The 21,734-nt window shown below is 34.0% G+C and overlaps 1 protein-coding gene and 1 long non-coding RNA gene across 6 annotated transcripts in view; one reads left to right on the top strand and one right to left on the bottom strand.

Annotated features, from left to right (window-relative positions):
* The window catches only part of LOC106092674 (microtubule-associated protein futsch), a 379,860-nt gene that overhangs the window by 57,518 nt on the left and 300,608 nt on the right, over positions 1 to 21,734 (bottom strand). For all 5 annotated transcript variants that reach the window (XM_059366947.1, XM_059366946.1, XM_059366949.1 and 2 more), the window contains one exon: positions 1,036 to 1,134. In XM_059366947.1, the coding sequence (XP_059222930.1) occupies positions 1,036 to 1,134 (99 nt within the window). The remainder of the gene's footprint in view (positions 1 to 1,035; positions 1,135 to 21,734) is intronic.
* LOC131996848 (uncharacterized) overlaps positions 1 to 21,734 on the top strand; it is a 334,069-nt gene that overhangs the window by 94,061 nt on the left and 218,274 nt on the right. Inside the window, exon 3 of the long non-coding RNA XR_009398040.1 lies at positions 8,898 to 8,922. This is a non-coding gene — a long non-coding RNA (uncharacterized LOC131996848). The remainder of the gene's footprint in view (positions 1 to 8,897; positions 8,923 to 21,734) is intronic.

Genomic DNA, 21,734 nt, shown 5'->3' with positions numbered 1-21,734 from the left:
TGGGTTTAGATTTGAATCGCACAGCAATCATTGAAATATTATAAGTTTGCCTCCTGTTTTTTTAATGGAATGTTTGGGGTAAATTTAGCAATTATTTCGAAAGCGTTTTTGGAAGTTTTTTGGAGGTTGGTGTAACTGTCAAAAATCTTGACCTCAAAGACCTTTCATTTGAGCTCAATACTGTACCTATCGGCCTTCAGGCCCACTTGCAGCTCTTTCTTTTGGAGTAGTGAAGGTCCCCAGACATTTGGTGTCAAATTCCAATGCGTGATTCGTATTCTACCACCAAAGACCTTTCATTTAAGTTCCATATCGTTACGAAGGGTTTAAATTTCAATATTAGATTCTAACATTACACCCAAAGACCTTTAATTTGAGTCCCATGTTGCGTCGATAGCCATATACGTGTGTTTTTTGCAGTTGCGGCTGCTCCCTAGAAATGTTGTTCCAAACTTGGGTATCAGATTTGTACCATACTTCTCAATAACTTACTATTACAACCATATTGGCCTGATCGGGTGGGATATCCGTTTAGGGGTTTTTGGGGTAGGACGTTCCCCTGGGGGTTGGGTTGCCCTTAGGGTGCAAATGAAATTTCTCTTATATTGGTGCAACTATCTCTGAGATGGTATTGTTGAAAAATATCACTCATGCGTTAAGTGTATCCATTTAAAATAAAAATAATCATACGCTCCCTAGTTTAAGCGAAATATTTTTTTACAAATATTTCACTAAAGTAAAAAATTCTTAAATTTCTTTTTACTATTATCTTTATAAACAAAAAAAAAATTAAGTGTATGTTTTATCTCTTGTTTTGGCATTTTAACTTTTTACCAAATTATAATATATCAAACTCCATATTTCTACCGAATAAAATTTAGTTTTGGTTTTGCCCTCCCTTTTCAAACTCAACATTTCTACTGCATATATTTTAGTTTTGGTTTTGCCCCTGCCTTTTTTATTTTTCACAACTCTTTTCCCCACCTTGTGTTCTTTTTTTTTTTGAGTGGTCTACAATTCATGCATAAGACTTACCGTGACGTGCCTCCTCTCCTTCGGGTGCATGTTGTGTTATTGTATTCAGTTCCTCTTCCAAATCGACATGACAGTCAGCTACGTCCCATGAGAGGAAACCTGCAAGATAAAACCAAAAATGTGAAAAACTCGCCAATTAGCAAATATTTTTCGTTTTCTCTTAAATAATAAAATGTTATCATTAATTATGTCTGCAGTTATTTTAATCCTTACAATCATTGTTCCAGCCAATTAAAACTGAGCACGCATTTTGTAACTACTGTCGTTACTTTCTGTAAAGAATCCTTTGGGTAAAATAAAATATTTAAAATTGTTTTAGGGGAAAAATTTTATTTATTACTGCTAGCTGCGGTTACTGGGCTGCTAGATGTTGAGGGAGGTTGTACAATTTTATTTAATGTGATTTAAAGTTGTTGCCTAAGAATTTGGTAAATTCTACTACAAGGGACATTTGCTAACAGAATTCTTTGCTAGAAAACTAAATGAAAAATTTAATTGCCTGAACTTTTGGGATTTGAATATAAATGTCAATGATATTTTTATTACATACTAACATATAGTCAATTATTCTAATAATATCACTCATACGCAAATCATATGACACTTAGAACACAAGTAGTTAAATGTAGTATAATTCATTTATAAACACATATTTCAATTGTCATGTTGAATTGAATAAAAGTTTTTGAAAATGTATATTTTCATATTCAAACCATTGCATGAAGGTAAACGAATTTCTACATTCCGAAATACTGGTTCTTGATCCTTTAAAGTATATATGTATGTTCCCGTTCAATGGCTGCCTCACACTTAATCTGTGTGTCTATGGGTCGGATATCTAGAATGATCGCCAGTGCCCTTTTTTTCGAACGATTAAATGTAGGTATAACTAGCATAATATATCTTCAATATAAGCCGATTCCATTTTTGGAAATTCATATAAATAACTTTTCAATCGTACATATTGGAGGGTTTTACGATATTCTGTGATATGATACAGCCATCCTTTAGATTTTGCATCTGCTATGTTGTCAAGAAATGACTCATGTTGTATTACTGTCGAAATCGAATTCATATTGCAAGGGACAACTGGTCCGAGGCTTATCCCATGCTTTCTTAATTGAAGCCTCATCTCAAATAATGTCTCTCATACGCACCCCAGTGCATCTAATAATTAACACTAATACGCACCACTGGATACACAGGTTCCAAGCTAATCTGCCACCCCATAATCACTGCTATATAAAACCACAAATTTTTAATTAAAAAACAAAAGCTGAAAAAACTTCTGCTAAAACTTAATAAAAGGAAGGAAAGGATTGTCATTTTTAATATTCCCCCCAACATATGCTTTAAGTTTTCCCCAAAAACTTACTTACAATGTCATTAACAGCTTGTTTTTAAGATGTAATGAAGTCATTGAAGAATAATGGAAAATAATGAAACATTCTTGGGGTAAGGGAAATAAACAAGAGTAGCTAGATTTATACTTTGCCAGGCAATTTTCATTAATTACCACTCACACACACACATGCCTGTACAGAGACATGTACCACAGACACATAGTTATTGTCTAATTAATGCTGTTGTTGCTCGACAATTACAAAACAGAAATAAGAGCATCAACAAAGACAACAACTGTATTAATATTGGAAAAGTAGCTATTAAACCAAGATAAACAATAATGTTGCCACCAAAGAGACTTCAGACTTGCCATAAACCATAAACAAAGATAATGAATGAATGAATGTATGAGTGAGTGAGCAAATGAATGAGCGAATGAACAATACATACATACAACCTTAAATGGGGTTTATGACATGCCACTGTTTCTTTTTTTTTTCTTTTTTGTTTTGAGATTTATAGTTGGAAACCCTTTAATCTTTTAAGTAAACAACAAATAAAGAAAAAATCCTATTCCGTAGAGATGGATCAGTCAACCAATGCAGCATAGTAACCAACCACAAATTGTTGGCCTGAAAATTCAGAAGGGATTACATCATGTACACAATACGACTCCATACACCGCCAGTTGTATAAGCCATAGAAAAACATTTATATTTTTTTAAGTATTTGTTTATTTCACAATTCTAGAATGGTACTTGTGACAGGGTCTCCCAACACTATGTGGTGCGGGTGCTACTGCGTACACATAATAAACACTTTAATCCTTTTGCAGCAAAACAGCTTTGGCTGATACTGAAACTGCTGTTGTGCTGCCATTGTCATTGCCATTGAGTTGATACTTTGGTTACCAGAGCGCTTGTTAACACCCCCTGAAAGTGGTGCTTCTATTCTGGTTTTATTTTTAGAAATCATGAGGTTTGGTAGGTAGGTAGCAGCATTATTTTGCCAAAGCATGTAGACAATAGAACAACAACAACAACAACACCAACAATAATAAATGTCAAGTCGTATTCCAGCTTTTGTGTGAAAATGTGTTACTGGAATTTATTATATGGTAAATGGGATTCTTTTAAAAGGGTCTCCGACACTCTTAGAATTTTGACAACTCACACAATGGGAAAGAGGAGAAAAACTCTATTCTTGGTAGCAAGGATATAAATTAAAGTAATTTCATTGTATTATGGTCTGAATAAAACGCCACAACAACAACAGGTTGTTTTTAATGCTTGTACTTTTTATAGGGCTCAAAATAATAGTTCCATGGGGCATAAACATGATATTGATATAACAACCATTTGGGGGGAGTTGTAAGTTTGTTTAAAATAAAAGGTAAATCCATAACAGTTTTGTGGTTAGATTAAATGGCAATGAATGTGGGGGCAATAGTGGCCCTTACAAAGGTTAAAATAGCTATATTTGACATCTATTTAGCACCAATTTGACTACAGATGGCCGTAATCAGTATTTTACTATGATAATAAGATAAGAAATAAATTCGAAAACTTTTCATCATGGCTCGCATTTTGCAAGCTTTCTGGACAATCTCTTTCAAAATGAACTCGTTTACATCATATTGTAATATTGGATGTTGAAAGTCGGAATTACAACTCACATACAAGATTTCAACTAAGCTCTGCATCTGTCAAGATCAGAGCGTAGAGCCAGATTCAAACCTAAAGATTTGTCTTATAGGGGAACTATGTTTTATAGGGAGCAATGTCCAAGGCCGATTTGCACTATATCTGGATGGATGGATGGATGTTGGAAGTCATAACAGAACTCACAAATTTAGTTTTAATGGATAAACTACAAACTTAGACCTCGAGCTCGATTTTTACCAAAAAAACTAATTTAATGGATAATAATTGCAGCCTTCAGATGCTGAATTGCGAAGTACGGCCAATACAGGGGCTATATCTTAACATGATCTGATTATCACACTTTACAAGCTAACTATATCAACAAGGAATAATTTGCCTACACATTTCCCATTTTGAAACTGCTGGAAGAAACAGTGACATTTTAAAGAGTGATATTTGATACAAACCTCTTGTATAGCCGCTTTTGAACGACGTGGCTCACAGCTACACGACGTCACCAACATTAGAAAGAAAAACACTCGTTTTCATCTGATTTGAACTTTAGCTTTTTTTTTTTGTATCATCAGTGTCTCTATGACCACTTTTCAACCATTGAAAACGATTTGAGGTATTTTGTCAACAGGTACTGCATTTTCCGTCTCATTTGGACTTTAACTTCTTTTGTTACATCAGTGTCTTTGCGACCAAATTTAAAGCTAACTTATCAAAACGCTTTCGAGCCCCTTTTCAACTATATTTGGTATTTGAATTGAATTGAAACTGGCATTGCCGTCTCATTTGGACTAATCATTCAAAACTAGTTTAAGATTTTTGTTCAATTGTAACTGGCTTTGCCGTCTCATTTGGACTTTAACTGCCTTCTGTATCATCAGTGTCTCTACCGCCTAATTTGAGGTTAATATATTTATGATGGTATGTTTTTCATTCTGTTTTTAATTTCTATTGCAAATTTCTTAAAAATTTCAACCAGGCGAGTAAAAACGAATCTGATATCCATTGAGGCCAGCGTAGCTCAGAGATGAGCATGTCCGCCTATGACACTGAAAGCCTGGGTTCGAATCCTGGAGAGAACATCAGAAAAATTGTCATTGGTTCGAGTCCTGGCGAGAACATTAGAAAAAATTTTTCTGCAGGGGTTATTTCTTCCTAATGCTGGCAACGTTTATGAGGCACTATGCCATGCAAAAACTAGGAGGGGATAACCACCGCTGAAAAATTTTCTGATGTTCTCGCCATGATTCGAACCCAGGCTTTCAGCGTCATAGGCGGACATGCTCATCTCTGAGCTACGCTGGCCTCAATGGATATCAGATTCGTTTTTACTCCCAAATACCATTTATTGGAACCCCACATTACCATGGTCGAAAACTAACTTCATTTCAGGGCGTGTTTTGGGGCGTACCTCTAATCACTTGGCCCCTCTCTCAAATGATTTTCATTTGAGTACCATATTGCCCTGATAGGTTTAGGAGTGGTAAAATTGTCTGGAAATTAGATTTCCATAAAAAATTTTGCTCAATTTCGGTTATAGAAATGTTTAGCTAGTCTTACAGAAAATTTTCTAACATAGTTATTTCATCTGTTTTTATTTGAAGGTAGGATTGAAGGATTTATTTCCATAGAAATTTTTCTGAAATTTGTATTTCTATGGAAAAACATTTGAAATTTCTACAGAAGGTTTTCTTTAAATTTTGTGTAGAAAAATTGCAAAAATTTTTTTAACATTTTTTAATATTTTAATTTTGTTTTTTAATTAAGTTTTTTTTTAAAATTTTTTTTTTTATTTTTTTATTTTTTTTTTTAATGTTTTTACTTTTTTTTTAATTTCTTTTTTTATTATTTTTAGTTTTTATTCTCATTTTTGTTTTAATTTTTTCTAATTTTCTAATTTTCTAATATTTTATTTTTTATATTTGTTATTTTTTTATTTTTTATATATTTCATATTCTTCTAAATATTTAGTATTCAATTTTTTATTGCAATATTAATTTTTGTTTTACTTTTTTATTTTATTTCAAAATTTTTTTTACTGAAATTTTTTTAAAAGGTTTTGTTTATATAAAAAAATTTTAAATTAATTACTTACGAAATTGTTAGCATTTTATATCTACATAAATTTTTGGCAATATGTTCTATATTAGCATTTATGTTCGGAGTTTAAGTTTTAAATTTTGTCCAATTATCCCTAGATTACTTGACGTTTTGTTTTGATACATTACTCTTTGACAAAGATACATTACTCTTTGATATGAAACTTTGGTTGAGCTTTATGTGAAAAACGATTAAGACTTATATTTTTTTATTTTTTTTCTTAATTTATTTTTTATTTTATATTTTTTTTTGTTCTTTTTTTCGAGTTTTCTATTTTCCCAATATCATGTTTTTCTATTTTTTTTTATAAATAGTCTTTTATATATAATTGTTTTATTTTTTTACATATTTTATCAAATATTTTATTTATTATTTTTTCTTTCAATATTCTTTTTTATTCGTTTTGGTTTTTTAGTTTTTTTTATATTTTATAATTTTTTTGTTTTATTTCTTATTTTATTTTAAAATTTTTTGTACAGAAAATTTTTTCAAATTTTGTGTTTGTACAAATGTGAAGTTATTATCTAAAGAAATTGCCAACATTTGATTTTCTTTCTAAAAAGAACTTTTGTCTCAACTTTCTATATTAGCAAACTTTTTTGGTTTATAAGTTTTAACTTTTGGCCAATTACCCTCTGATTACTTGACGTTCTGTTTGGATCGTTATTCCAACAAAGATTAATTACTCATACTCATTCACATGACACTTTGGTTGAGTTTTATATGAAAAATGATTAAATATTTTCTTGAATGAGTTCATTATATGGTCATTATGTTTAAACTTTTCTCAATTATATTTTTTTTTTGTTTCTGCTTGCCTTTATGATTTTTTCATTTATAATAATTTTTAATGTGAAGGTATGGGCCCAACAATGTATGAGCAACATTTAATTATCATAAATTACTCAGGCCTGTCATTGTATGGAGCCAGGGAGTAAAACTCAGCACCTTAATGTAATTTTTTTTAATGAGATTACTGTTTAAATTACGATTTTTTCGTTACAAGTTATGTGGGGTTTTGTTTTAATAATAATAACTTTATGTTATTTTAAATGCAGACAAGCTTAGAAACGACAATCAAAACTTCTTTATTTTCTTCAAATGAATGCTTTTCGCTCCTCCCCCAGGTGGCTCTTGGCGCCCGATGCAGCATAAGAAGAGTACATGTTCCCTTGACTTTGTAAAGTGACGAACAAAGCGGCCTGGCATGACATGTCCTTTTGCTCGATGTTAGAATGTTAGGTGGAGTGAAACGTTATAATAACCATAATTTCAGCAGGCATAAAATACATCCTTAACGAGCAGCCAGACATATGGCAGTTTGCATGCGGGAATTTGGTTTGTATGAATCAAACATACCACATGGGAAGGAAGGAAAAAAAGGGAAGGAGCTGCAATAGGAGCATGGTGGTGTTGTCTCTAATTGAAACTTTTGAGAGCCTCCTTTAGAGTAGAAGAGCCTTTGCTTGCCTTTCCTAATGGCTGGGAATGATACTCTTGAAAAATCTCTTACACACACACACACCCACATGAGTTTTTAACCCTTGGGGCCCAACATCTGCACCTTAGATTTCGCTTTACTGCTAAGGCGAAAGATAGTTGGAGAGGGCAGCGGGGCCCACAAGACACATTCCATTAAATGTGTTTATGAAAAAGTTATGAACTCTTATTATGTTTGCTTTTTTTATGATGTCTTCCATCTTAGCTTTGGCTTGCATTCTTTGGAAAACTTATTATGGAAAAAAGGTAGATTTCACATAATGTCATATAAAACGAGGAGATTGTATAAATTATTCACAAGAATTAAGCAAACATATATGAGAGGACATGTGTAGTAGTAGCAATCTTAAGTGGCAAAAGGGGAAAATAGCTTAAGCAGCAACATAAGGGTTACCTCACAGAAAGGCCAAGGATATTTACAATTAGTTGGACGAATTGTAAGAAGAATTTAAGAAAGAACTCCTTTAGCTGTGATTTTTCTTTTTATTTTTTGTTGTTTGCTTAGGTTGTTTTTCTTCTGAACCGCTTTGTTTGAACATTTTAAATTTTTGTACTACCACAAACTTGAAAAAAGTCAAGCAAAACAAAAAACAAAGTCCATAAAAGCAATTCGATTGTGTGCTTCAAGAATGGCCATGTTTGTTTAGCTGCAATGGATCATTTAATATACATGTTAAGGGATTAAAGGTGCTATGCCATACAGAGTAGCATGGCTTGTGTCGAAATGCTGCCTTGCGGTTTCCATCAACTGGCTGGTGTAAAGGTTAAAGTTGCACCTCCCGTTTCATTTGCTCGTTGGTTACAAAAAAAAAATGCCTGGCATACAAGCATCAGCAAGTATGCCTTTGTCGTCTGTTAGAGACAGTTAGGGTTGGGGTCTGATGGGTTCTGGGATTACCTTATGTCTGCGTGTGCAAATATTGAAATGGCCACTAGGGAATTTTGCAATTGATAGCTCTAATGGCACAAAGATGAACACTGAATGTTCATCAATGGCGTTGTTGCTGTTGCTTCTGCTGTTGATGTCGTCTTGAAAATGAAAAGAGCAGCAAAGCAAATTATTTCTTTTCAAGAAGTGCTGACAGGTCAATAAATTCAAGTACATGTAGCACAAAGTGCACATGCTAAAATGAGGCAGAGAAATATGGTCTAAAGTAAGAGAACGATTTTTTGGAGGATAATAAATACTCGATTATGGATTTTATGTTTCAAGAAATTCTTTTTTAAACTTTTTCTTATGTTGCTTTTTTCTTTTCTTTTCAGTGATTTCGAGAGCAGTTAAATCAAAGTGAGTACACAAAAATGTTTTTGTATAAAAAATAAAATAATTAGATGTGAGGCTAAATATATAAATATGGTGCTAACTAACAAATTTTTGGTGCGTATTAGTGTTAATAATTGAATTAATATGAATCATACGCCTATATGTTCTGAATAGATTATAATTGCTCATAATCTCCCCAACATAGGATAGTTATTTAGAATAACTTTGTAACCCCGTAATATGCTATAAATGCCTGATAATTCAGTTGACTTGGCGATATCGGCCGTTGTCTATTGCAAACTCGCATACTATCGTGCGGAGTAGAGTAGACCATATTCAGATAAAGTTGGCGACATAGAATCTTACACCAATAAAAGGCTCATTTATTCACCAACTTCACTAAAATTTTTTACAGTGAGTTGTATCTGTCCCTTTGGCAGATTAGACCATATTTGTATATAATTGTCTTTTAGGTTGATCTCCCTAGGTCTTAAGGTTTGGTCGCTGTGCCTTCTTTCTCCCTTATATCAATTATTTGAGCCCTATATTGGCACCGTCGTTAAATAAGTCTTGTTTGGGGGTGATACGGCTCTTTAGATATTTCGTCCTAAATGTGGATGTCTTTCACCAATTATGCCACTCAGGCACTTTGCCCGAAAAAAGATATCAGTTTTGTAATCTACTCTCAAATAACTTTTATTTGAGTGCTTTATTACTGCCGTCAGCAAAGCCTAGTCTGGGGGTGTTTTGGGAGTCTGACTTTGTCCCGAAAGTGGTTGCCAATTAGGTTCTCTACTCCTAAAGACCTTTCATTTGAGTCCCATATCGACATGGTCGTCAAATATGTTTGATTTTGAGGATGTTTGGTGTGTGTGGCGGCCACCAAACACTTTGGGATGTCAAATTCGTTTTCTACTCTCAAGTACCTTTTATTTGAATCCCATATTGTCATGATTGGTCTATGTCACCATTTGGAGGGCAATAAGGATGGGGCTGCCCCTTTATGTACTCCGCCCTAAATTTCGATATAAAATTTTTGGTATGCAAAAATTTCGTCACCTCGGAGATGGGTGCACCGATTTAAGTAAAATTTTGTTTGCAATCCTATGATAACCCAAAAGTATGAATTTGTTATATAAATTTGAGGTAATGTCTGGGGGAACGCCCCACCCCAAAATAAGAGACTCAAATTAACGATTTTAATGACAGTAGAGTACGAAACTGATCTTAACATTAGGGATGAATTATCTTGAGGGCCAACCCACCCTAAGAGACCAGACTCCTCAAATGGACATGAAGATCGACCTGGACAATACGGTTCTCAAATAAAATATCTTGGAGAATAGAATTTGGGTAGAGTAAATTTAGGAAAAAATGCTTAATAAGACTGCACCCCAACGGGCATGTGTTCCGACCGTGGCAAATTAACCGTCAACCTGATTAAACCCACTTAACCATGCAGTATTAAACTGATATGCAAATTTGACCCTAAGTGCCTGAGTGCCCAACTCATAAACATAAGGGTCTGTTGGGAATCTACCACCATTGAAGATAAAAATTCCTTTAAACTTAGAGCAAATTTGTTTAAGTGCACGTTTGCGGAAAAAGATATGAAAAATATGATATTTTGCACATAGGTGCGTATAACTCATAGAAACTTTATAAGCATAACTCATACGCTTTGGTCTTGTGTGTCGAGTGGATATTTTAAATATTCTGGATATTAGTAAGAGGTAAGAGGACATCCAGCTTGCAAAATTTCTGACATAGATAGTATTATCAAGGCCTCCCCTTTGTTCACTGAGGCAGTGATGCGATCCTATGTCTTATGGTGGCTTATAATTGATTTGATTTTCTCTTTGATTTCCGTATATAAAACATATGCTAGTTAGTCCCAAAATACATGTTGATCATATATAGGGCTTAAACACCTTAAATATTTAAATGGGTCCAGTTTGCTAACAGAGTTGTCTTAGGGACTCAGTCTCAACTGGGCAAGGAGTTATCAACTAACGGAGATCTAGTACTGGGTATGGCATACCAATTGGGCGTATGATGAATATTTTTATAACAGAAAGACGTATGAGGAATATAATTTGCAGGCGTATGATGAATATTGTTTTGATTTGTGCGTTCGCCTACTCAAAAGTTTGTGCAAATTTGCACAAATTGTACTTTATTTGCCAACAGAAGAGAGAGGGAGAGTGAGTGATAGCGATCAAAATGTTGAGAGTTTGGTTATTGAGAGCTTGCAAATATCTACTGCAGAATTTTTTCCCAGTAGAAACTTGCAGCTGTTTTATGAAAACTTGCCGTTAAATGTAAATAAATAGTAAAAGAGAATAAATTTTGTGCTTACTCTTCTAATGGAAAATTTTTTCATGGAAAGTACGCGAACAGATTAGATTTTTAAATCACTTATATTGAATTAAAGACGTATCAAAACCGTTTTTTTTGTTTTTAATTTTTCGTTGCTATAAAACCTGGGATTTGGTTAATAAGTTAAAAGTCTTTACAGTTCTTAGGATTTATGGCGGTTGGAAAATATCAGTTGTATTGCTATAAATCATACGCTCCCCTATACCCATATTCTAAGCTCATAAATTTTTTTTAACGTGGCATAAAATAAATCTTAAAGTTTTTCTTAGCCCTGGATTTATAATGAAATTTTCTTTTGAAGACCTCTTGATGCCTTTCCCCCACCTACATTTGATTAATATGTGTAACATGAGTAAAACAGCAAAAGGCAAAAACTGAACCTAATTGAATTTCACGGTAGTTGCTGGTGTAAAAAAGAAAAACACCAAATAATACAAGCATGTTTATGGCATGTTGGCATATTGTTTTTATGCAACCCCCTCAACAGCAGGAGATTAGTTCATGAATTTTTATTAGACAAATGTGTGTAATTTTTCGGGCATATTTGTTTTAATAAATATTAAATATTACACATACGCGTAAGGCTCAACGCACAATGTTAACCGTAGACGTAACCAGCAAGGTGTTGTAGGCTACTTACTACAACACCCACTCAACAAAACATGGATGCTGGAAAACAATTCAAGCTAATAAACATATTTATGCGTTAGTTTTATATGATAATGCCATTGGGGAGCAAAGAATGGATCTGAAAGGCTCTCTAAAACACACACAGGAATGGGGAGAAAACAAAATAAGGCAAAAAAAAAAAAAAAAAAAACAATAGCAGCAACCCGACCATAGCAGAAGTGTGGAAAATACTAAAGTTTTATGCATGTAAATGAAAGCTGCCGAATGGCACCAGAGACTATGGTCCACAATGCGAAAGAGATCACAATGCTCGCAAACGATGGAAGCGCACACGGCACGTGTCCTCCTTAGTCATATTAGACTGGGTGGTTGGCTGGCTGGTGAATAACTTGCATGTGGCTCCGCCGAAACGTACTGAGGCGACCCTACAAAATCAAACCTTAAGCCCCTAAAGTATGCTACAAAAAATTGTTATTCCACTGCGTGTATTTCCCACTTCTACTATTCTATGCTCTTATACCTGCTTACATAGAAGAGCAAAAACGAAAAAAACACCACCAAAATCATTAACAATTCTGCAAAAAGCAAAAAAAGAACACAAAACGAAGCTGAAAAAAAATCTCAACCAAGGCAAAGGCAAAACGAAAGGAAAATGATGATGGCATAAAAAATCTTATGTTAAGTGGTCTAGTAGTGAGTGTGAGTGTGAGTGAGCATCCAGCTTGTGTACGCCTTAAAGTATACTAAGTGTTTGAAAACATATTTGTAGTTAAGAACATTTTTGCGTTTGCCTTGTGGTAGGCATACTCGTATGTGGTAGTTTTATTTTGAGATTAGATGTATGTGTGGGTGTGTGTTTTTGTAACTGTCAGTTATTGCGTTTAACTCTAAACTCAAGAGCACAAGAGTACGCAAAAATATTTTTTCGTTGCCTGTTGTTGTTTTGTTATCAGGGACACGTTTTGTGCGTTGTTTCATAAGCAGTCATGTTTTTAGATCATCTCCCATGACGTTTTCCGATTTTTTTTGCCATTCTAAGCATTTGGTAACAAGCGAATATTATTTGTGTAAACATTTCTATGAAATGGTTTTGCTCAACACCTGAAGGCAGAAAGATTGGATGGGTTTATAAAAAATCATAGTAAAAAAATAATATGTTTTGTTATTAGTTTGTATGGGAAAATATTTTTTGAAAGTGGTTACATAATCTAAACTACGGTTATAAAAAAAAAAACAGTCTTGAGGTTTCTTTGGTTGGGAGCAACATATCTCTCTATGGACCCATCGGGGCCTTATGCCGTGTGAATGTTAGAGGTTTTAAGTGTACTTTATATTTAAAATTTTAACAAATCAGAAAATATGCACCTCTCTAGGGCTTCAATTCAATATATCTAAATTTATTTATGAACCTATCTGGGTCCTAATTGGTATGAGCATTGAAATCATTAGGACTTCTCATACTAACCTTCCGATGAATCGGAGGAAAATTAAAGCTTTTATTGGTGCTTTTACGGCGCCTACATATTTGAGTTAAGGATCGTTAGTGACTTAGCGACTTTGTTAAAATGTTCGTTCATTGTGTGGCTTCCGACGTTATTTTAGGATTTGTTTTGCAACCTTTTACAATAATGCTGCAATAGCTTGTACAGATTGTGTGCTCAGCTTATTTATGAGCTCAATGTCATTCCTTCTAATCACAGCTAATATTTTCCCCGAATCTAATTAATTCTGGAAACCAAAACAACGGAATTTCATTATTCCCCCTTTGTATTACTTGGCTAATAGATTTCAATTGATTTTGATCATTAAATGATTTCTTCGAAACAGTATGCCTTTAGTTTGAAATCTCCTTTGTTTGCTTTCATTGAAAATAAAAAAAAACTCTTCTTATTGTACAATAACTTTGAAAGCCATTGTACAAAGAGGAAAGCGTCTTGAGTTTGTAGAAATCGTTTGCCTTTTGCTCTTGGCTAATTTCTTAAAGCTTTTCTATTCTATTCAGCCTTGTATTGTTTGTTCCTTTAGACATGGCTACGCTATGATGCTGCGTTAAGTTGATGAAAAGGAATATGTTTGAGTTGGGGGTGGTGATTTTAAGTACTATGCCAGAGTAGTGTAAGATACGGAACATTGAGGTGTGGCAAGAGCTGTGTTTCCAAGAAACTATTGAATGTTTGGTTTGGTCATAAAAATGGTTTTGGTTTGAATAAAATGTTATTTAAAATTTGGTGAATTTATGAAAGATTTAAATAAGACTATAAGAAATTACTATCGGTTCAAAAAGGTTTTGTTTGTCCCTCTGTTTCAATGGGTTGTAGATTGAGAATTATTTGTGAGATAAATAAATCGTTATATTGGCAGAACATGTTCTTGGTTGCGTATATGTGATTTTTGAATTAATATGAATCATACAAATCATTGCTCCAAATCCTTAGACATTGTGTGGATACCAGAGAACTGCATGAGACCCAAAACGTAACACTCAATAGCCACTTTTGGCCAAATCAATTGTCTGTATCACATGCCACGTAAAAGCAAAGTTAGGTAGAAACACACGCACAAATACAATCGAGTGAGAGATGCGCGAACGTTTTAGTAAACGTTCAGTGGATGTGATCTTCAACTCAGATGAGTGCCATATGAAGCCAAAGCAAGCAGAGGAATGTTACATCAAGTTTATAGATATAGGATTAGATTTGGTTTTACCAGTAAAGTACGTGCTGTCTGTCTCCGTCTGTTCAAAAATGACAGACTTACTTCCATTTTTTTTCTTTACCCATGCCATTACAAACCACGCAAATCTCATATTTGAAAGGTAGCTGAGTGTGTGTGTCTTCTATTCATTTGCGCTCAATGTGAGTCCTCGTGCGTATTGCTTAAAATGCAAAATATGATTGGCAATATGCTCATCCTCAAAAACACTTACAATGGCTCAACGAATTAAAAGGAGCATTTTATGCTTTGGTCGTTGAGAGTCGTAAGCGTCAACAACGATTGCTGGTATAAGGTGTGAGCGTGCCATTCCCTTCATGTCTTTCGTGTGCATTCATTTTCAATGTGGCTTGCTGCTGTTCTCTGGTGGATACCACTGATAAGCGCAATTCTTGGCCGATGTGACTGACGTTTTGCACCAAGTATGCCAATCATCTCGCAAAATAGTCCAGTAGGTCTATGACATAAGTCGATTTGATTAAAAAGTGATATTTTTGATAGAAAATGTTCTTGCTGGCAGATATGTGACATTTTTTTAAGCCCACACCTTAGTCATTCCGTTTGTAACACCTCGAAATATTGATCTGCGACCCCATAAAGTACATATATTCTTGACCGTCACGGCATTCTGTGCATATCTAGCCATGTCCGTCCGTCCGTCTGTCGAAATCACGATAGTCGTCGAAGGCGAAAAGCTATCCGCTTTAAATTTTGCACAGATACGTCTTATTGATGTAGGTTGTTAGGGATTGCCATATAAAACGATCTCCCAATTTGACTTCTGAGCCCTAACAAGCCGCAATTTTTATTCGTAAAGACTGAATTTTGCACGTAGTGCTCTGCTACCACTTCCAACAACTGTTTCAAGAAAGGTCAAAATCGGTCTATAACCTGATATAGGTCTTATATATAACCGAACTTCCGATTTGACACCTTGAGCCCTTAATTGTTATTTCATTTTCATTTCAGAAGAACTCATTAAAATAAAAAAAATTGATTTTTTTTAAAAACCGTGGGTTCAACATGTTCTTCTTTGCGTATGCTTTTTTTCTATTAATGCGAATCATACGCTTAGATGGGCCATAAATTACTATCACTTATACGCTCCAAATGTTTTAATACTGAACGAAATCCCCCTGGAGAGCACAATCTTTTATCTATTGGACTGAAATTGTCCACATAATGTTCGTTTATGGAGGCCACCGTAGGACAGAGGTAAGCATGTCCGCCTTTGACGCTGAACGCCTGGGTTCGAATCCTGGCAGAGACATCAGAAATTTTTTTTCGGCGGTGTTTATCCCCTCCTAATGCTGGCGATATTTGTGAGGTGTTTTGCCATGTAAAAACTAAACTTTAAAGAGGTGTCGGTCTACGGCACGCCACTCGGACTCGGCTATAAAAAAGGGGCCCCTTATTATTGAGATTAAACTTGAATCGGACATCACTCAATGATATGTGAGAAGTTTGGCCCTGTTCCAGCCAGTACCCAAGCTTAGTATGTCTTTAATCAGCCCTGATGTAGCTCTCATATGAACCTATTTTACTCGATGTAGATGAAATTTTGCATATATTTTTCTGATTTGACTTTCAATACCAAACCAAGCATAGTCCAAATCAGCATCGTACATGTTATTTGTATATAAATAAATCGATCTCCTGAATTGACATTTCTTCAACTATAAAATGTGTGACCCGGTTAAGCATTATACGTTGCTACTAATTTTTATGATATTTTCCAACCTTATGCTTTAGGTTAAGATGTTTAAGAGCTTATTAAGGATTGACAAAAGGCGTTTGTAAATAAACACGGAATATCAGTTATCAGTTGCGTACAATTGCTTGTTAAAATAAATATTTATGATACGCATGACTGTCCTTAAAAGAGTCAGCGTCAATTTGTTTGCATCCATTTCTTAGGGTAAGCGTCAGCGGCCATCGGCATGAGAGCTCAATATGAAATGTAATGTAAAACCACTTGACGCTAACTCAGTTATACGCTCGAAATCGATCACTTATAATTAATCATACGTATCAAATAAGTCTCTTTAAAAATTTGCACAATTCTATGTTGTGTGTGAAGATTAGGCTCTCCTCCATTTTTTGATTTCGATAATTTTCGATAAAGCACCCTGAACCATTTTTCCAAACATGTGACAATCTTTAATAAGGTGGTAGCTTAAAAAACAAAATTCCCTTAGTCTACCGCTTCGGTGAAAAAAAAAACCAAAATATTTATGGAGCTCTATTAAAATGACAATTAAAAATCTCATTACCAGATAGATGAGGCTAAATCCCAATTGGCTTCGTTTTTGATAGGCATTTGTTGTCTTTGCATTGTGCCTGGGGATTTCGTACTAAGTACTCAAAGGAAGACATATAACCTCATGCTTATGCTGTACAATTAAATTCTTTTACAGCATACAGCTCTTATAAACAGTTTCGTGCCATCCTTAGGTAAAATATATTCTCATTTATCTGGAAACATAGGGAAGACGGCAAGGTGGAAGCGTGTATGAAGAAAATATATGGGGTCGTTTTGTTCTTATGGCTCTTGGTTTCTTTTTGCTCTCTATGCTACAGGAATGCTGTCTGAGTAGCTTTATTTTATTCCAAATGATTGCTTATAGGGGTCACATAAAACAACATCTCCACCACTCTTGGGTGTCTATGGTCTATAAGCATAGAGGATCAGCTATGCCCATTATGTTGTTAAAGAATACCTGAAGCAATGGCAAACACTTTAAGCGATTTAAAGAACTATATAAAAAAAAAACAGAACATCCCCTGCACTGAACAAAAAAAAGACATTTTAAAGCAATGATTTATGTCTTAAATACTGTTCCACCTACTAAAGCTTCATAGATTTGTGAAAGAGTATACGAGTACTAGAAGAAGTACCCTTGAAACAAAATGCGAAGCGCTAAATTTAACTCACAAGTGTTTGCTGTAGTTAACGAAAGGGTGATAAATGCCATAGAAATTTTTGAGTTAAAAGGAAGGAAACAGTTAAAGAAGATTGTCCAAATCTCTTGTTCAGTATTGTGTTTCTTGTGAATGGCAACGAAAGCGTTGTTTTTTTTTGGGGGGTAGGGCGGAAGAATAACTAGGACATTTCAATGCTAGTTTTTCTTACAATGAGTGTGTATATAACTTGTGTTGCTCTAATTTAAAAGGGGAAAAAGTGTAGGAGCAGTATGTTACAAATTTAGATTAGTGAAAGATAAAAATTTAGATAAGTGACACATAAAGTTTATCATAGGCTGAGGAGGACATGCGGATTTTAATTTATTTGCTGGAAAAAATTATGGTTGTTATGTCTTATGCGTAGGTTGAGGAAATGAGCAAATAATTTTGCAAATATGTTTATATTAGAAATAAAATGTAATTATGGCTATGATTTCCATTTTTCCCAAACGCTTACCTTATGAGGTTTTTTTTATGTAAATAACGTCATAATTTTATATTTTTGGGTAGCTTGGTGCGTATTATGAATATTAATTTTTATTCATAGTAGGATCTGGTGGCGTATAATCATTTGCAATACCTCCATACCAATTGATTGTTTGGGTAATTTTCTTATATTCGCTTAGAATGCTATTTTATGTATAAATAGTTGTCTTATTCAAAATCTTTTCGCAATATTTTCTGTTTTAGTGGTATTTAGCTTACGGTTTTTGCTTTGTGCTGGCAAAACTTTTGAAATTTATGTTCTAGTGGCAAATAACTTAAGTTTTTTTTTGCCACTGCTTTTAGTTTTACCGTAACTTAACCTACTATGGTTCAATGTTTAATATCTTGTTAGTAAAGTTTTCGTAATAGTTACAAGAAATCGTTAAATATTTGCCCAACTAAAAAGTGTGTTCATTAAAAGTTTGAGCTTTTTTCCTTTTGATTTTAATACCATAAAGCAAAGGCAAATGTTTGCCAAGATAGACAAGCAGGAGCCACCATCCAAGGCTTTTACAGTTTTTAGGTGTATATTTACGCTTTGGGAAGAAGGGGTGGGTAATATTGTAAAGTGAAGATTAATATATGCAAATTAGGTTAAAATGAATGATAATGCAGAGTATAGAAGCAGCATAAATGTAATGGGAGGAAGAGGGATTTTTCTAAAGGATAAGTAAAGTAGACATTGTTAGTGAAGACTTTATTATCAGAAAATATGAGCGTTTAACAGTTGCATATGTTACAAGGCAACTAAATGGAGTTTGGTTTAGTAAGAGAAGATATGCTAAGACAGATAATGAAACGAAGGGGATAAGAAAGTTACTTGCATAAAACCGAATTGGGAATGTAAAAACTCTATCAGTCTTATTTACAAAACTTAATGTAGATTGTAAATAGGTTTATTTAAGGGTTCTATAAAGGAAATCTGTCAAATAAACCTATTTCAAATCTACATTAAGTTTTGCGAATATGTTAATTTTTTATTTAGGGTGCATAAACTTGATTATGTTATAGTCCATTTTCGGAGTATAAAAGCAACATGCAGAAGCTATGTAACGATAAAATACATCTGCAAGTTTAAAAGTCATTCAACACAAATTTCACATAATTCTAAAAAGTATTTATTGCTGTGTATTTTTTTATTTATTAATTGCTGTGTTATTCTTCTGAAATAGTCACGTATTCTATTACTGCTTTGATGTTTATTTACCTTTGTAAAAACCAAGTTTTTGCATTGCATGGTTCATGTAGGCGTATAATAGTTTTTAATTGAATTCGAATCAATCATACGCTTCATAGGCAGCAAGCAATCATACGCTCTAAGGGACAAAACAATCAGCTTTCATTTACATTGTATTAATATGCGGTTTCATAATAAAATTCCCAAAATATTCTCGTGTTTGTTTTTAGAATTCAAATCAATCATAGGTGGCAAGGCAATTATACTCTCTAAGGGACTAAAAAAACATAGTTTTTCAAATGAATTTTTCAAAATAGTATTTTCGTTTTTTGGCCCATCTAATGAATTTCGTGTCTTTTCCTTTTCTATTCGGTATTAATAAAAATTGTTTTTCTCACTATTGCTTATTTGTCTGTTTTGTTTTTTTTCTTAAACTGTCAAGCTGTCATAAACTGTGATTTTCTGTTTTTTTTACTCATGCATTTTTATTCAAATTTAATTTTTTTCCAACTCTCTAGCGTTAAAATGATGAAGCGCCAATCATGCCAAGTGTGGTGGCATGCAATAAAATAAATGCATAGACTACATGCACTTTGCCATGGTGCTTGAGTGATTGCTGAGAGTGCGGGGGAGACAAATGTTTACTTTTGATAAATAAACTGATATTTAGTTGCTGTTGCCGGGTGCTAGTCTGTTTATATCCGGCTGTCGTTGTCGTCTACAACAACAGCGCACTAAGCTGCACTCGTAGTCTAAAATAAATATTTTATATACCGTGTTTTTAGTTTTTGTTTTGTGCTTTTTGTTTTTCCTTCTTTGGCAAACAAGCAAACAGCATTTTTTATTTGTTTCAATGCTCAGCAAATAGTCGGCGAAAATTATTGTTATAAAATATACAAAACAAATTTTATTAAATGCTGTTTATAGAAACGAAAACAAATAGAATTAAAGAAAATATTTTAGATAAAAAAAATGTCGCGCTTTGCATGAGATACAATTTATTTTAAGTAGGAAATATTTCAAAAATATATAAAATTAAAAAAAAAAAAAAAAATTAAAAATAAAAATAAAACAAGTAAAAGCGGGTGGGCGAATGTTGGAACCCACCACCATGGATTCTGCAAAAAGAAATTATACAAAATAAATTTAGTTGAAGGGCATAATTTTATTCTACATACCAAATTTCTGCGTAACTTGGAAGCTATATCAGGTTATAGACTGATTTGGACCGTATTTGGCAAATTTGATGAAAGTTAAAACAGAACAGCCAAATCGGACAAAAATTGAGGCTTGTAAGGACTCAAGAAGTGAAGTCAAATCGGGAGATCGGTTTATATGAGAACTATATCAGGTTATAGACTAATTTGGACCATACTAAGCAGAGTTGTTGGAAGTCATAACAGACCACTACATGCTCAGTTTCAGCCAAATCGGACAACAATTGTGGCTTGTAAGGGCTCAAGAAGTCAAATCGTGAGATTGGTTTTTGTTGGAGCTATATCAGGTTATTGACCGATTTGGACCGAACTAAACGGAGTTGTTGGACGTCATAATAGAACACTAACGGCGAATTTTCCAAGTAATAAACCAAGTATGGTCCATACTTGGTTTGACTGTTGGAGACAAAAGTGTAAATCATTATGCAAAATTTTAGCAAAATCAGATAAGAATTACGTCCTCTATAGGCTCATGAAGTATAATCGGAAGATTGGTTTTTATGGGAGCTTTATTAGGTTATGAACCGACTTAGATCATACTTGACACAGTTGTTGGAAGTCGTAACAAAACGTAACAAAATTTCAGCCAAATCAGGTAAAAGTTGCGCCCTCTGGCGGCTCAAAAAGTCCAGATCTACATCACATTATGAACCGATTTAAACCATACTTAACATAGTTGTTAAAAGCAAAAACGAAACACTTCATGCAAAATTTCCACCAAATTGGATAATAAATGCGCACTCTAGAGGCTCAAGAAGTCAGGATCCGAGATCGGTTTATATGGCAGCTATATCAGGTTATAAACCGGTTTTCACCATACTTGGCACAGTTATTGGAAGTCATAACAAAACACCTCATTCAAAACTTCAGCAAACCCACCAAAAATTGCGTCCCCTAGTGGCTCAAGAAGTCAAGATCAAAGATCGGTTTGTATGGCAGCTATATCAAAACATAGATCGATAAAGCTCATTTACAATCCCAAGCGAGCAGCACTAATAGGAAGTATTTGTACAAAAACGCCTAGCTTTACTACTGCGAAAGTTAGCTTGCTTTCGACAGACAGACATACAGACGGACGAACGGACAGATAAAAATCAAGAATATATATACAATACTTTATAGGGTCTTAGATGAATATTTCGAGAGGTTAAAAACGGAATAACTCCATTCCTCCATTCCCATCCTCTGGTGGAGGGTATAAAAATATGGCTTCTATTATTTTCCCTGAGTACAAATAATTATATGGTACTAGAGTGCGTATTAGTTATTCA

The sequence above is a fragment of the Stomoxys calcitrans genome, chromosome 4 (genome assembly GCF_963082655.1).
Source record: "Stomoxys calcitrans chromosome 4, idStoCalc2.1, whole genome shotgun sequence".
Taxonomy (NCBI): domain Eukaryota; kingdom Metazoa; phylum Arthropoda; class Insecta; order Diptera; family Muscidae; genus Stomoxys; species Stomoxys calcitrans.
The sequence above is the reverse complement of the archived record's forward strand: the minus strand, read 5'-3'. Positions and strand labels throughout refer to the sequence as shown.